Source organism: Trifolium pratense, linkage group LG7 (genome assembly GCF_020283565.1).
Source record: "Trifolium pratense cultivar HEN17-A07 linkage group LG7, ARS_RC_1.1, whole genome shotgun sequence".
In the NCBI taxonomy this organism is placed as follows: domain Eukaryota; kingdom Viridiplantae; phylum Streptophyta; class Magnoliopsida; order Fabales; family Fabaceae; genus Trifolium; species Trifolium pratense.
In genome coordinates this window covers 7,697,505-7,712,101 of record NC_060065.1, presented here as the reverse complement: position 1 = coordinate 7,712,101, position 14,597 = coordinate 7,697,505, and the positions used below count along the sequence as shown (strand labels likewise).

The 14,597-nt window shown below is 34.2% G+C and overlaps 3 protein-coding genes across 3 annotated transcripts; all 3 read left to right on the top strand.

The window, feature by feature from the left end:
* The first annotated feature begins 4,630 nt into the window (after nucleotides 1-4,630).
* On the top strand, nucleotides 4,631-6,369 carry LOC123894303 ((S)-8-oxocitronellyl enol synthase CYC2-like). The gene is made up of 2 exons (XM_045944266.1): nucleotides 4,631-4,953; nucleotides 5,061-6,369. Exons 1-2 carry the CDS (start codon nucleotides 4,915-4,917, stop codon nucleotides 6,192-6,194), a joined length of 1,173 nt encoding a protein of 390 aa, XP_045800222.1. The 5' UTR covers nucleotides 4,631-4,914; the 3' UTR covers nucleotides 6,195-6,369.
* Nucleotides 6,370-9,208: 2,839 nt separating this feature from the next.
* On the top strand, nucleotides 9,209-10,910 carry LOC123894302 ((S)-8-oxocitronellyl enol synthase CYC2-like). Its single transcript, XM_045944265.1, has 2 exons — nucleotides 9,209-9,491; nucleotides 9,566-10,910. Exons 1-2 carry the CDS (start codon nucleotides 9,453-9,455, stop codon nucleotides 10,697-10,699), a joined length of 1,173 nt encoding a protein of 390 aa, XP_045800221.1. The 5' UTR covers nucleotides 9,209-9,452; the 3' UTR covers nucleotides 10,700-10,910.
* Nucleotides 10,911-12,560: 1,650 nt separating this feature from the next.
* LOC123894304 (3-oxo-Delta(4,5)-steroid 5-beta-reductase-like) lies at nucleotides 12,561-14,445 on the top strand. The gene is made up of 2 exons (XM_045944267.1): nucleotides 12,561-13,020; nucleotides 13,113-14,445. The coding sequence occupies exons 1-2, from the start codon at nucleotides 12,982-12,984 to the stop codon at nucleotides 14,238-14,240; spliced, it is 1,167 nt and encodes a 388-aa protein (XP_045800223.1). The 5' UTR covers nucleotides 12,561-12,981; the 3' UTR covers nucleotides 14,241-14,445.
* The last annotated feature ends 152 nt before the right edge of the window (nucleotides 14,446-14,597 follow it).

Genomic DNA, 14,597 nt, shown 5'->3' with positions numbered 1-14,597 from the left:
ATGACAAAATGATGGTTATTTATTGGACGATCGTGTAAAACTATTTTACACCGTCGGTGCATATCAATTAAACTAAAAAAAAAATGTTTTTACTTTAACGTTTTTTAATTTTAAAAGTAAATAAAAAAACCAATTTTTTTTATATATAAGACAAGTTATATTATTAACAACTTTTTAGTGCCTTAATGGTCAATTGTTATTTGTTTGTGCAATATTAAGGCATCGTTTGGATTAGCTTATTTTTGAGCTTATGCAAACAATTTATGCAATATATAAATTAGGTTTTATACTATTTTATAAATTCACACTAGTGAAAATTGTATTTTTATAAGCTATTTTATCATAAACTACCTTGACAAACTTATAATACTCCCTCTGTTTCAAATTAATTGACGTTTTAGAAAATTTTATTTTTTTCAAATTACTTGTCTTTTTGATAATTTAAAGTTATATTTTGTCTAGTATACCCTCATGTAAATTCCAAATATTTAAGAGTAATTGTTGAAACCGAAAAAGATTTAGGGCCCGTTTTGGAAAGAGAAAGTGTGTGCAAAAAAAAATATTGGTGAATTAAAATAAGGGTAAAAAAAATAGGAAAATAAGGTGTAAAAATAAACTTTCGTAATTTCTTTTTTTTCTTTCTAAATCGTCAAGTAATTTGAAACGGAGAGAGTAATACATAAAAATTGCATAAGCTCAAAAATAAGCTAATCTAAATGGAGCCTGAGTAGATGTGCTATTTTGAGCACATTGTCATTATAGCCAGATTTTTTAGAATGTCCTAAACCAATTTTAGCACACTGTGAGCAAGTTTTTACACTACATGCTTATGAATTTTAAATTTTAGCACTCTTATATATATTTTTTAAATTTTCTTTTTTATCTAAAAAAAAAATTGGTGTTTTTAAAAGTAAAAACGTTAAAAAAAATTTTTTTTTAGGGATTTTATTTTTTTGGTTTTGGTCCTTCATTTGCCACGTCAGAAGTTTTGAGACGGGAGGGACGAAAACCAAAAGAAATTGGATATGCAGGGAGTGTTTTAAAAAAAAATATACATGGACTAAAACCAAAAAAAGGAAACATATAGGGACTAATGTGATATTTAAGCCTATATTTTTTTTATAGGCAAACTTTTATATGCTAATATTTATTTTTATATAAATAAAAAATTACAATCAAAATAAATTATATGAATAGTGTTATATGATTCCGACAATTAAAAAAGAACGGAGAGAATAATAATTAATGAACAAATTAGCACAAAGCTGCCCCATCATCATCTTACGATAGATAGAATACATAGTGGCTGCCACAGCTTGCAATAAAATACAACAAAGACCAGGAGAATCAACAAAATAAGTCCCATGCGCTACACATGAAAGAATTCACCAAACACTCTACCACCAACCCCACAAGAAATGTGAAAATCAAAATATTTGACCTTTTTTTATACTTAAAAACAGGTTGTTGATGTTCACAACTAGTAACAAAAGAAGATAATAACGAAAACAAATGATGATGAACACAAAAGTTTGATAACGGAATTCCCTATATGTACGTCTCCGCAATTGTAGAATTCGTTACAATTCGTTTCTATTAGATGAATGAATAAATTAGGGTTTCGGTGATACAGGCTAATAATAATATTACGGTTATAAATACCTCTGAATCATATCACGGGGCTATCGCCCCCTTCGCTCCGCTAACTCAGTTCCTATAGGCCACCTCAGCCTCTTCCTAATACATATAAGTTATACTCAACACAAGTGAAATAATATTTAAAGATAGGGTCAAAAGTCTAATTTTAATATTATGGTCCCATTATTAATTTCCTCTCCGTCCAAAATGGTACTTAGCTTTGTATTAGAAAACGTACTTAAGGTACTTTCATTCAACCAAAATTCTTTTCCTCGTGGTTTCATCATATTTTATATAATTTTTTAGAGACGTTTGTTTCATTATTTAAAGGTTGATCAACGAATAATCATATGAGTCCGCCCACAAACACCAAGTTCCGGGGATAAAGCGTCACATTCCTTACACATATTCTCGTCGGTCACATGAAATCTAAATTGAATTATAATTTTACAAAAATGGGAACAAGTTACTGAGGTGAAGTTATAAGTTAAGGAACAAAAATAAAAAAATTATCATTTTTAAACATAGAAGATTTAAGTTAAAATTTTAATATTTGGTTTCTTATTGATACCCCGTCACACTCTCGGACATGCGACTGATCGGCTCGAAAGAGTCTTAAATTATTGTTGTGATTTATTGCAAAGGGTTGTGGGTATGTGATTCGGTCTGTGTTGATTGTCACACTAATTTTATGATTGGTGATAGTTTGTTAAGATTGAGTAGGTTGATTTAATTTGTGCTAATTTTTTTTTATTTGCATCACTTGTGTGAGTTGACCTGCACTATCGTGTAGTTTTGCTAGGTTAGGTTCTATGCCCCTCAAATTTTTTTGACGAAAAAGTGCTTATAACATATCATTGATTAAAATGTGTTCAATACAATTTGGGATATCCTTTAGAATTTGGACACTGGCTAAAGATAGGGCAGCCATAGCAAGGGCGTGAGCAACCTCATTTGTTTGTCTCCTTACAAACTCAACACTTAGAGTTTACATAAAAAGAGGGAAAAAATTTTTACAATGTTGAATAATATCACCGAACCTCGTAAAGTCTTTCCTATGTTGACGCAAACTATCGACCACCAATTTGGAGTCTAGATCAAAAACAACCAGACCCAAATTGAGTTTGTGCCCCTCAATTTTTATTTCTTTTGTAATTTTTATTTTTTTATTGTTAAAAAAATATTATATGTTATTATGAGAATATGATAGACGATGAGAGTTATTTTGAATTTATCTATTTAATATTTTAAAAATATAAAAAAATTATATTCCCAACATTAATTTTGTTATCGATTTCTTATTTGGTTTACTTAATAAGTGTTTGGAAATCATTATTAGCATGACCTTTTAATGTTTCATAAGAGTAGAAGATAAAGGTGAACACTCTAGTACATATCTTATTTAGATATATATATGTATTAATATACCGCTAATGTAAATATTTTTTTTAGATGCACAAATAGTTTTTTATATAAAAAATTTACCCTATCTGTGCCACAATATAAGTCACTTTGGTCAAATTACACAAATTCAGAAATTAATGTAATTAATGTTGTATGAAAGAAAAAAATTATGAATTAGTTTACAAAATTATTCTTCATTAATGATATAGTAAAAATAAATTGAAGAGAGTAATAAATAGTTAAGGGTATAATAGAAAAAATAATATTAAATATTCCATTGGTAATGTAACGTAACTTATAATTTGGTACAATTTTTTTTTTCTTTTTAAAATGACTTATAATTTAATACGGATGGAGTAATAAACATTACTCCAGTATTTATAAACAGATATACCGATAAATGTATAAATAAGATATAAGGCTTAAATGATCAATTTGTTCCTGTAAGTTGCAATTTTTTGGTTTTCGTCATTGTATTTTATTTTTTTTTGTTTTAAAATAGTCCCTGTATGTGTAAATTCTTTTGGTTTTAGTCCCTAATGTTAAGTGTCGTTTCAAAAATGATGATGTGGCAAACAGAGGCTGACATGACAATGTGTGACGTGGCAAACGAGATGATGTGTCAATGATGATGCTCAATCATCCACTTAGAGGGACCAAATTCAAATATAAAATTGCAGAGTGAGGCCAAAACAAAAAAAAAAACAAAATTAAACCCAAAAACTTTTTTTTTCTTTTTTTTTTTTTTTATATAAACTCATAAATTGAGTCATATTTCTCTGAATCCAAAATTTGCAAAACAAGTTTTAATTGATACGATTTGAGAGATTCAAAAGAAAAAAAGGAATAAAAATGAGTCATTTTATCTTAAAAGCTTGTGAATTTTTTGGTTGACATTTGAGGATATAATGAAACACAAATTTTATAATATATAAAGTTGTTTGATTAAAAATCCATGTCAAATTTTGAAGATGGGGATTAGTAAATTAACATGATCTTTTGATTAAATCAAAATAAATGGTATATCGCGAAAGTCAATTTTTTGTTGGTTGAAAAGTTTTATGGAATTTTAGGTCAGGGATAAGAAAGAAGAATAAAATATCGTTTTAGTATATTTAACACAAATTTCTGGATTTAGAAAAATATGAGTTCATTTTTGGGTTTAAAGAAAAAAAAAAGGAAAAATTTGTTTTTGAGTTTAATTTTATTTTTTTGGTTTTGGTCCCTCTCTGTAATTTTATTTTTGGATTTGGTCTCTCTAAATGGATGATTGAACATTATTATTGACACATCATCCTCGTTTGTCACGTCAGCCTCTATTTGTCACATCATCATTTTTGTAACGACACATAATATTAGAGACTAAAACCAAATAAATTTACATATTCAGAGACTATATAAAAAAAATACAAGGACGAAAACAAAAATTTACGAAAAACTTTATAAGGGGAAATTGATCATTTAAGTAAAGATATAATATAACTCGTGTTTCTTTTATAGAGAAATAAAATCGTGTTTATACTTTCAAGAAAATATTTTATTATACTGTAAAATAAAAACTCGTGTTGAATGAATTTCCTTTCATTCATAGAGAATTTATATATATTTCTCTTTGGTAGGAGTAACAACTTTTTCTAAGTAATTGACTGACAGTGATAACGACGACACGACATAATACCAAAAAATATATAATTCATCCTCCTTTACTGGGATAAGAACCAAAAAATATATCAAATCTTTGATGATGTTAGTATAAGAACCAAATTAACATATCCTAAAAACACAAACACTACCATTCAGATTCACCAGCTTTTCACTACTCACCACTCACTCTTCTCTTTGTCTTTATTTGATCTCTCAATCTCAACAACTATGAGCTGGTGGTGGTCCGGAGCTATTGGCGCTGCCAAGGTAACCAACCATCTCTCACCATCCCTTCCTTATATCTCTTTTTTTTTTTTTTTTTTTTATTATTATTATTATTTCCATTTATTTACAATGATTTTCTGTTTGTACAGAAGAAATTGGAAGAAGATGAAGCACCTCGAACTTTCCAGAACGTAGCGTTAGTTGTAGGCGTAACCGGCATCGTCGGAAACAGTCTCGCCGAAATTCTACCTTTAGCCGACACACCAGGCGGTAGATGGAAAGTCTACGGCGTCGCACGGCGGCCACGACCAGCCTGGAACGCAGATCACCCAGTCGAATACATCCAGTGCGACATCACCGATCCAACTGACTCCGTCACCAAACTCTCCGTTCTCACCGACGTCACACACATCTTCTACGTCTGTTGGACAAGCCGTCCAACCGAAACAGAAAACTGCCAAATCAACGGCGCTATGTTAAGAAACGTCCTCACCTCCGTCATCCCAAACGCTCCCAATCTCCGCCACGTGTCAATTCAAACCGGCGGTAAACACTACGTCGGTCCGTTTGAATCCTTCGGGAAAATCAAGTACCATGAACCACCATACTCAGAGGATATGCCTCGTTTGGATTATCCAAATTTCTATTATACTCTTGAAGATGTTTTGTTTGAAGAAACTGGTAAAAAAGAAGGTGTGAGTTGGTCTGTTCATAGACCACTTCTCATCTTTGGTTTTTCACCTTACAGTATGATGAATGTGATTGGCACACTTTGCGTTTACGCTGCAATTTGTAAACATGAAGGCGTTCCTTTGAGATTTCCTGGTACAAAGTTAGCTTGGGAGAATTATTACATGGCTTCTGATGCTGATTTGATTGCAGAGCAACATATTTGGGCTGCGGTGGATCCTTATGCGAAGAACGAAGCGTTTAATTGTAGTAATGGTGATGTTTTTAGGTGGAAGCAGTTATGGAAGGTTTTGGCGGAACAGTTTGGGATTGAAGAGTATGGATTTGTTGAGGAAGGTCCTCGTTTGAAGTTAGCTGAGTTGATGAAGGATAAGGGTCCTGTTTGGGATGAGATTGTGAAGAAGAATGAGCTTCAACCTACTAAGCTTGAAGAAGTTGCTGAATGGTGGTTTGCTGATCTTAGTTTGGGGGGAAGTGGGTTTACAGATAGCATGAACAAGTCGAAAGAGCATGGGTTTTTAGGATTCAGGAACACTAAGAATTCTCTTATATATTGGATTGATAAGACCAGATCTTACAAAATTGTGCCATGAGTGTGTGAATGTTGGATTAGAATGAGTAAAATTTAAGCGAGATAGAGTGATTTATTTTCTGTCCTGTGTTTTTTTTGTTGTAATAATTAATGATGCTGTGTTTGGGAGATAAATTTGTGTTTTATGAATTTTTTCGCAGCACAATCCAGCTCCAATGCAGTATAAGTTCTTTCCATTTTTTGTGTGTGATTATAAATTATAATTTGTGTTGTGATTTGCAACATAAAATTTCACATTGATTAGTAGTAATCTAAAACAAGTATTTAGAGACTACTGGGTGAAAAAAATAAATTGACTGAGATCCTTGTGTCTAGTTGCAGTTTTGGGTACATTTGATAATGTTACATTCCAACTACAGTTAACTTCATAGTGTTGCAAACACCCCATCATGGTGGACCCTTGGGAGAAATTTTTCTATGAATTAAAGTAGAGATGACAATGATAGAGGAGAGATGTGCTTGCAAACATTGTGAGGTTTAAATAATTATGATCTTGAAGTGGGTGCAAGATGTTAGAAGCTGAGACATTATATTGTAATACTCCCTCCGGTCCTTTTTATAAGAAACAATTTGGAATTTTTATTTGGTCCTTTTTATAAGAAACATTTTGACACAATTCCATTTGTACCCTTATTAAATACAATCAAATAATTTATTATAATGCTAGTGCATTAATTAGAGAAGTCTATTTCCCATGCTAGTCAAAGGTTAGTTTTGGAATATAACATAAAATGTTAGAATCATTAATGAGAAAATTTACCTTCCTTGATCTGTGTGATTTTGTCAAAGTGTTTCTTATAATAAGGACCGGAGGGAGTATAGTGTTGTTCATAACTTCATACTATAAGCTAGTAACAAATATATGAGCACATGACTTTGAGCACACATTTAGGCCATTAAATTGATATACAACGAATGCAAAAATAATATTTAGGCACACATTTAACACATGGGTAATGATGTTTTTTTATTTCAACTTTAAGAAGGCCATTTATGTCAAAATAGAATACAACTCACTCTTCTCTCTCTTTCTTTCCCATTCTTTGCATCTCTCCACCAACAAGCTGAGAGAAGGAGAGGGAGAGAGCCCATAACGGTGAGAGGGACATCCGTCTGTTCTCACCACCACACCATGCGTCCTCACCACAACCACCATGCTAAGAATATATGAAAGAGAATATATAGTGAGAGGGAGAGAGATCTTGTAGAGAGATAGATTCGGCGAGAGAGATATGGTGGTTGGAGGAGAGATAGAGTACATGGAAGATAGATAGATAGTGGACGGCCGAAAAAAGAAGATCCGGGACTACTTGACAATAAAAGCTCGACATACAATAGAGTAACTGAAGTCCAAAATCCAAGAAAAAGAGGCCATTAATCAAACACAGTCTAGAAAGACCATGAAAAACATGTCTTTTGCTCAGTTGAGGACTTCTAAAACATAGGCGTGACATGAAGACCGAAAGCCGGAAGTTATTAGGCTCCCTACATGATATGGAAAGAGGCTACCTTACTATGGTTGGAGGAGATCTTTGGTTTCATACATAAACTCATCAAACATTAGTCATGGTTAGAGCTCTCAAAAATGGGCTGGACTAATGGGTGGACCCATTAACCCACAATCTTAGGATGTTTTCTCTCCCAACCCCCCTCAATTCTTTTCTACCCCCTGAATTTCCGTTTTTGTCCTTGGGGGTACTGCGGTTTATACGAACCGAAATAAGCTGACATGTTGATAAATTTCGGTAACCACTTACCGAAATCTGAGACATTTCGGTTCGCAGGTACCGAAACAATTATTTCGGTAAACTTCTACCGAAAATGGCCTAATTCCAGCGACCAACGTACCGAAATCTATGACATTTCGCTTCGCAGATACCGAACAAGCTGACGTTCGTTTTTTGTGAACCGAAAACGCTAATGTTCGGTTTGCAGTTACCGAAATGGTCTAATATTTGGCTTCGGTGAATACGAACCGAAGTTTTTTGGCAAAAATGTTTGAAACCGCAAGGGGCAAAATTAGATTTTTGGGGGGTAGAAAAGAAATGAGGGGGGTCGGGAGAGAAAACATCCAATCTTAGATGAGCCGGGCCTTGAAAAACATAGCCTAGCAATCAGGCCTTTTTGGCCCAAACCCATGTAGCCTATCTGAAAATCGGCTAGGGCGAGTCAGTCCATTGGGCTTCGTGCCGACCCATTATAATCAAATTTATGTCATTTTTTTGTAAAAATATAATAAAAAAACATTTAAAAATATCAACTAATTGATAAACTATTATAAAAATATATACTTAACCGTGTAAGCTTAATAAAAAGGGATATTTACCTAAAAGTTTTAAAAAAATTAAGTTTCTAATTTATTAATCTGATTCAATTTTTTAAATGAATCAAACTACAGCTTAATTAATATTTAATGTTGATGTAAACATTATTTACACTTGCATCAAATCATATGAGCAACAACTTGAAGCAAACTAGAGCTTAATACATCAACATTATTTAAAAAAAATTAAGTTTTTAATTTGTTGATTTGATTCAATTTTTTTTTTTACAGAAATCAAACTAAAGCTTAATTAATATTTAGTGCTGATGTAAACATTATTTACTAAATAGAAGAATCGATGTTCAAACTCGATCATATCGTTTGACTCAACAATTTTAACATTTCTATCGATCGAATTAAAATTTATGAACTAATTTTTTTTAGATGATTTATGAACTACATTAATTAAGTTTATTAAGTGAAATGGATTACATTTATTTAATAACTGTAACATACTACTACTACTACCATACAAATTGTCAACAAAAACGAAAAATCACAATCTTGAATTTTCCAAATTTATCCTTATAAATACTCCTTGAAATTTTGAAAGCTTATGCTAAACGGTGTTTCGGACGGACAATAGTTAAACATAATACGGAAACTTCTTGAAATTTGTGAATTCTTTAAAATTGTAAAAAATATTAATTTATTTTTAGTATGCTTAACAAGTGTCCGACATCGTTTAGGACGTTTTTCACAATGACAACCATCTGTTTGTACAGATTAAATCCTCCACGCATATTATTTTTCTTCGTAACAACTGTCACACTAGATAAATAACAATGACACGACATAGACATATCCCGTTTAATTTCTTCCCAGCTCTAGACAAATCTATAAAGTTGAAGTTGAAAGAAGCAAATAAAAATTGTCCCTGAAGGAAACACTTATAACTTACCATTGTCTACAATCACTTCTATCCATTTCTCAATTATGAGCTGGTGGTGGTCCGGAGCTATCGGCGCTGCCAAGGTAAATCATCTTCATTCTCATTTCTGTCTGTTTATTATTATTTACGATTATTAATTAATTATCATTCTCTGCAGAAGAAATTTGATGAAGATGAAGCGCCCCGAAACTTCCAGAGCGTGGGACTAGTAATCGGTATAACAGGCATCGTCGGAAACAGCCTCGCTGAAATTCTACCTCTGGCCGACACACCAGGTGGTCGATGGAAAGTCTACGGCGTTGCACGGCGTCCACGACCTTCCTGGAACGCCGATCATCCGATCGAATACATCCAATGCGATATCACCGATCCAAACGACACACAAACCAAACTCTCCGTTCTCACTGACGTCACACACATCTTCTACGTCAGTTGGACAAACCGTCCAACGGAAGCTGAAAACTGTGAAGTTAACGGCGCTATGTTGAAAAACGTTCTCAGTGCTGTTATCCCAAACGCTCCGAATCTCCGCCACGTGTCACTTCAGACCGGTGGAAAACACTATTTAGGACCGTTTGATCTGATCGGGAAAATTAAGAGTCATGAGCCTCCGTTTACCGAGGATCTACCGCGTTTGGATGCACCGAATTTCTATTACACTCAGGAAGATATTTTGTTTGAAGAAACCAAAAAGAAAGAGGGTTTGAGTTGGTCTGTTCATAGACCACAAGTTATCTTTGGATTTTCACCTTATAGTTTGATGAATATTGTTGGTACTCTTTCTGTTTATGCAGCAATTTGCAAACATGAAGGTGTTCCGTTGAGATTTCCCGGTACAAAAGGAGCTTGGGAGTCTTATTCTGTGGCTTCTGATGCTGATTTGATTGCAGAGCAACATATTTGGGCGGCGGTGGATCCTTATGCGAAGAATGAAGCGTTTAATTGTAGTAACGGTGATGTTTTCAGGTGGAAGCAGTTATGGAAGGTTTTGGCGGAACAGTTTGGGATTGAGGAGTATGAATTTGTTGAGGAAGGTCCTCGTTTGAAGTTGTCGGAGTTGATGAAGGATAAGGGTGCTGTTTGGGAGGAGATTGTGAAGGAGAATCAGTTGACACAAACGAAGCTTGAAGATGTTGCTGAGTGGTGGTTTGTGGATCTTATGCTTGGAGGGGAAGGAACTGTAGATAGCATGAATAAGGCTAAAGAACATGGGTTTGTGGGATTCAGGAATACCAAGAATTCTCTCATATATTGGATAGATAAGACCAAAGGTTACAAGATTGTTCCGTGAGTAAATGTTGTTGATCTTCTTTCTGTTTTTGTACAAGTTAAACTAGAACTCCAGTTGCTTAATAATGGGTTAAAGAAATTGTACATTTATCCTTGTTTATGATCATGTTGTGTGTGCTGTTTCATTGTTGTACTAATAATAATAATGTTGTACTGTGAGATTGAATTTTGCTTTTTGTAAATGAATTCTTGCTGCTGGAGTACCTCTCTTAGAGTTGGAGTACTCTCCATTTTGCTGAAATACTCATGAGATAGTATTATGCAATGCATTCCTTCTTGATTGGATTGGATTTTCCGTTGTAACTACGTTACAACTCTCAACCTTCCGATTTTGATTGTCTGTCCGACCTCAAACTAATGCGTGAAATTGTGTATAAATTGGGCAGCAGAGAGTGGCAGACAATCTTGATCCGCATTCCTTCACACACATGGTTGTGGAAGATACATGCAGTTATGTAAACGGTATGCACACTACATGAGGTACAGTATCTAAGCTTAGTTTTATTCAGTGTTGCTATTTATAACGGATGGCTAAAACGCAACACACGATAGAGAGAAACTGGAAGTTACAAATATATATAATTTTGGCTTATGGCGGAAGCTTGATGGTAGAGATTAGTGTTATTTGTTGTTTTCTTCGCTCTATGTTTCTTGCTAACCAATATTTTCCAGTTTTATTACGACTAATGTTTTAAGTGTATAAATGTGTATAAAGGCCCAATTTCTAAAAGTTGTAACACAAATACAGAACAAAATATAGGAGAACGTAAGTTTTAAAAGACTAAACTGTTATTAATATATGTAGTATAGTATCTAATATACCCATGTATTATAAAAATCTAGCAGGAAAGAAATCTCATTATTTTGTAGTTTATATTCAAGAGTAATAATCTATGTTAAAATGCCTATTTTCATGAGATAACAGACTTATATTCCGCACCTCCACCAGAAAGAGATAACAGAAATATATTTGGCACCTCCACTTATCATTGTGTTCAAGCACGGCCATTCGTTCTCCATCACGTAAGATAAAAGTCTCATATTAGATGAGAGATGATCCGAATTTATCTTTATAAGTGGGAAATTTTTTCACCTTATGGAACATTTTGTAGATTTAAGTTAGGTCCATATGTCAAAAAAAAAAAAAAGTTAGGTCCAATATTTGTAAAATAAAAAATAAAAAAATTAGGTCCAGTACAAAATTCTGAAATGGTATCAGTGTTCCCAAAATCTGATACAATCAGGGTGGCGATGAATGAAACACACTTCCTTCCAAACATACACTAAGTTTTGTGTTTCAATGTTGACAACTACGTATTCAATAGCCTTGGCAGAGTTGAGGCATAAAGTATGGCTCTCACTTCTCTCATAAAGAGTGGGATTTTATATAGTATTGATTGGTTTTTTAATTTTTAGGTGATAGTATTGAATTCTTGTTTTTCTATTACTACAATCCCAGGAATAACAACATTCGTAAGCTTAATTCATGCTTTAAGCACCACATATATCAAAGTTAACTATTCATACTAGTGTCATGCACCGACGCGTGTTAGACACCGCGACACGCGTAATCCTAGAAGTGTTTGTGCTTCATAGGTATATTTTGGAAGCTCTTGTGCGCGCGCACACACAAGTAAAGTGCAAAGTAGCATACCATGCTGATGCTTATATGCCATTAAAGAATGACATTGTTTGAATGATCAAGTATATCACTGGTAGCTGGTTCCAAAGGAAGATAAACTAGTAACTTCATAAATATTTGAATAAAAACCTAAACTTCGGAGAGGCTGGAAGGCATAAATGTAACCATTGTTAACACTGCAATCAGAAACATCTCTCCACAATTTAGCTGTCTGAACACTGCAATTTCAGAAAGAGCTTTACCTTATATACTAGCGTTAACTAATAGCAAAGTAGTTAGCAAGATAAATAATTTAGGTAGAAACTACCATAAATTAAAAACATGCAGTTATGTCAATAATTTAGATGGAAAGTAAACAACATTAATTATAATGAAGCATGCAATATCAATAACAATAAAAAAAACAAAGTGAATGACCTGGCAATATACCCAACTCCTAGTAGCTGGAATGTACGGTCTACAATTGTGTGATCAATTATGTGATTCAGGTCACTCTACAGAAATCTACAAGTTGAATAATGCAAACAAATATACTACATATCCTCATTGTCCCTGAAGGAACCTTTGTCAACTTACAAACCCTTTGCTTCCTCTGGTCCTTTGTATCCTCTTCACATTCATTTGATCTCTCAATCTGAGATATGAGCTGGTGGTGGTCTGGAGCTATCGGCGCTGCCAAGGTAACCATTCTCACTATCCCATCTTCATGTCCCTTTACTCTCATTTTTTATTTTTATTTTCAATGGTTAATGATTAGTTTTTGTATGTGCAGAAGAAGTTGGAGGAAGATGAAGCACCAGGAAGCTTTGAGAATGTGGCGTTGGTAGTCGGCGTGACTGGTATCGTAGGCAACAGCCTCGCCGAAATTCTACCTTTGGCAGACACCCCAGGTGGTAGGTGGAAGGTCTATGGCGTTGCCCGGCGGCCACGACCCTCCTGGAACGCCGATCACCCAATTGAATACATCCAATGCGATATCACGGATCCAAATGACACCCAGACCAAACTGTCAGTTCTCACCGATGTCACACACATCTTCTACGTCAGTTGGACCAACCATCCCACAGAAGCCGAAAACTGTGAAGTTAACGGGGCTATGTTTAAGAATGTCCTCACCAGTGTTATCCCAAACGCTCCAAATCTCCGCCATGTTTCACTTCAAACCGGCGGAAAACACTATCTAGGACCATTCGGTCTGGTCGGTAAGATTAAGAGTCACGAGCAGCCGTTCACGGAGGATCTACCGCGTTTGGATGCACCGAATTTCTATTACACTCAGGAAGATATCTTGTTTGAAGAAACACAAAAGAAAGAGGGTTTGAGTTGGTCTGTTCATAGACCTGAAGCCATCTTTGGATTCTCTCCTTATAGCTTGATGAATATTGTTGGTACACTTAGTATTTATGCTACAATTTGCAAGCATGAAGGTGTTCCGTTGAGATTTCCCGGTACTAAAGAAGCTTGGGAGTCTTATTATGTGGTTTCTGATGCTGATTTGATTGCAGAGCAACATATTTGGGCAGCGGTGGATCCTAATGCAAAGAACGAAGCTTTCAATTGTAGTAATGGTGATGTTTTCAGGTGGAAGCAGTTATGGAAAGTTTTGGCGGAACAGTTTGGGATTGAGGATTATGGATATGAGGAGGGTTCAAGTTTGAAGTTGGTTGAGTTGATGAAGGATAAGGGTCCTGTTTGGGATGAGATTGTGAAGAAGAATCAGCTGGAGCAAACGAAGATTGGTGAGATTGGTGAGTGGTTTGTGGATTTTATAATCGGACTGGAAGGGCTTGTTGATAACATGAACAAGGCTAAAGAACATGGGTTTTTGGGATTCAGAAATACCAAGAATTCTCTCATATATTGGATAGATAAGAACAAAGCTTACAAGATTGTTCCCTGAATAAATGTTGTGGATTGAGTTGCTTAATAATGATTTTAAGTGAGTGCATCCATCCTGTTTACCATTATGTAGTGTGTGCTGTTACATTGTTGTACTTTTTTTTTTGCTTAATTTTCGTTGTTGTACTAATAATGTTGTACCGGGAGAATAAATTTGTTTTTGTAAATGAATTATTGCAAGCACCTCTATTAGAGTTTGAATACTATTCATTTCTCTTTAAGAAAAAACTCAGCTACAGTTCTTAATTCACTGTTCTTATTATGGTTCTCTGCTGAAATACTCATGAGATGATATTATGCAATGCAGTGAAAGTTACAGGCAGTGATGTAATTTTTTAGCTGAAAGCAGTATGCATCC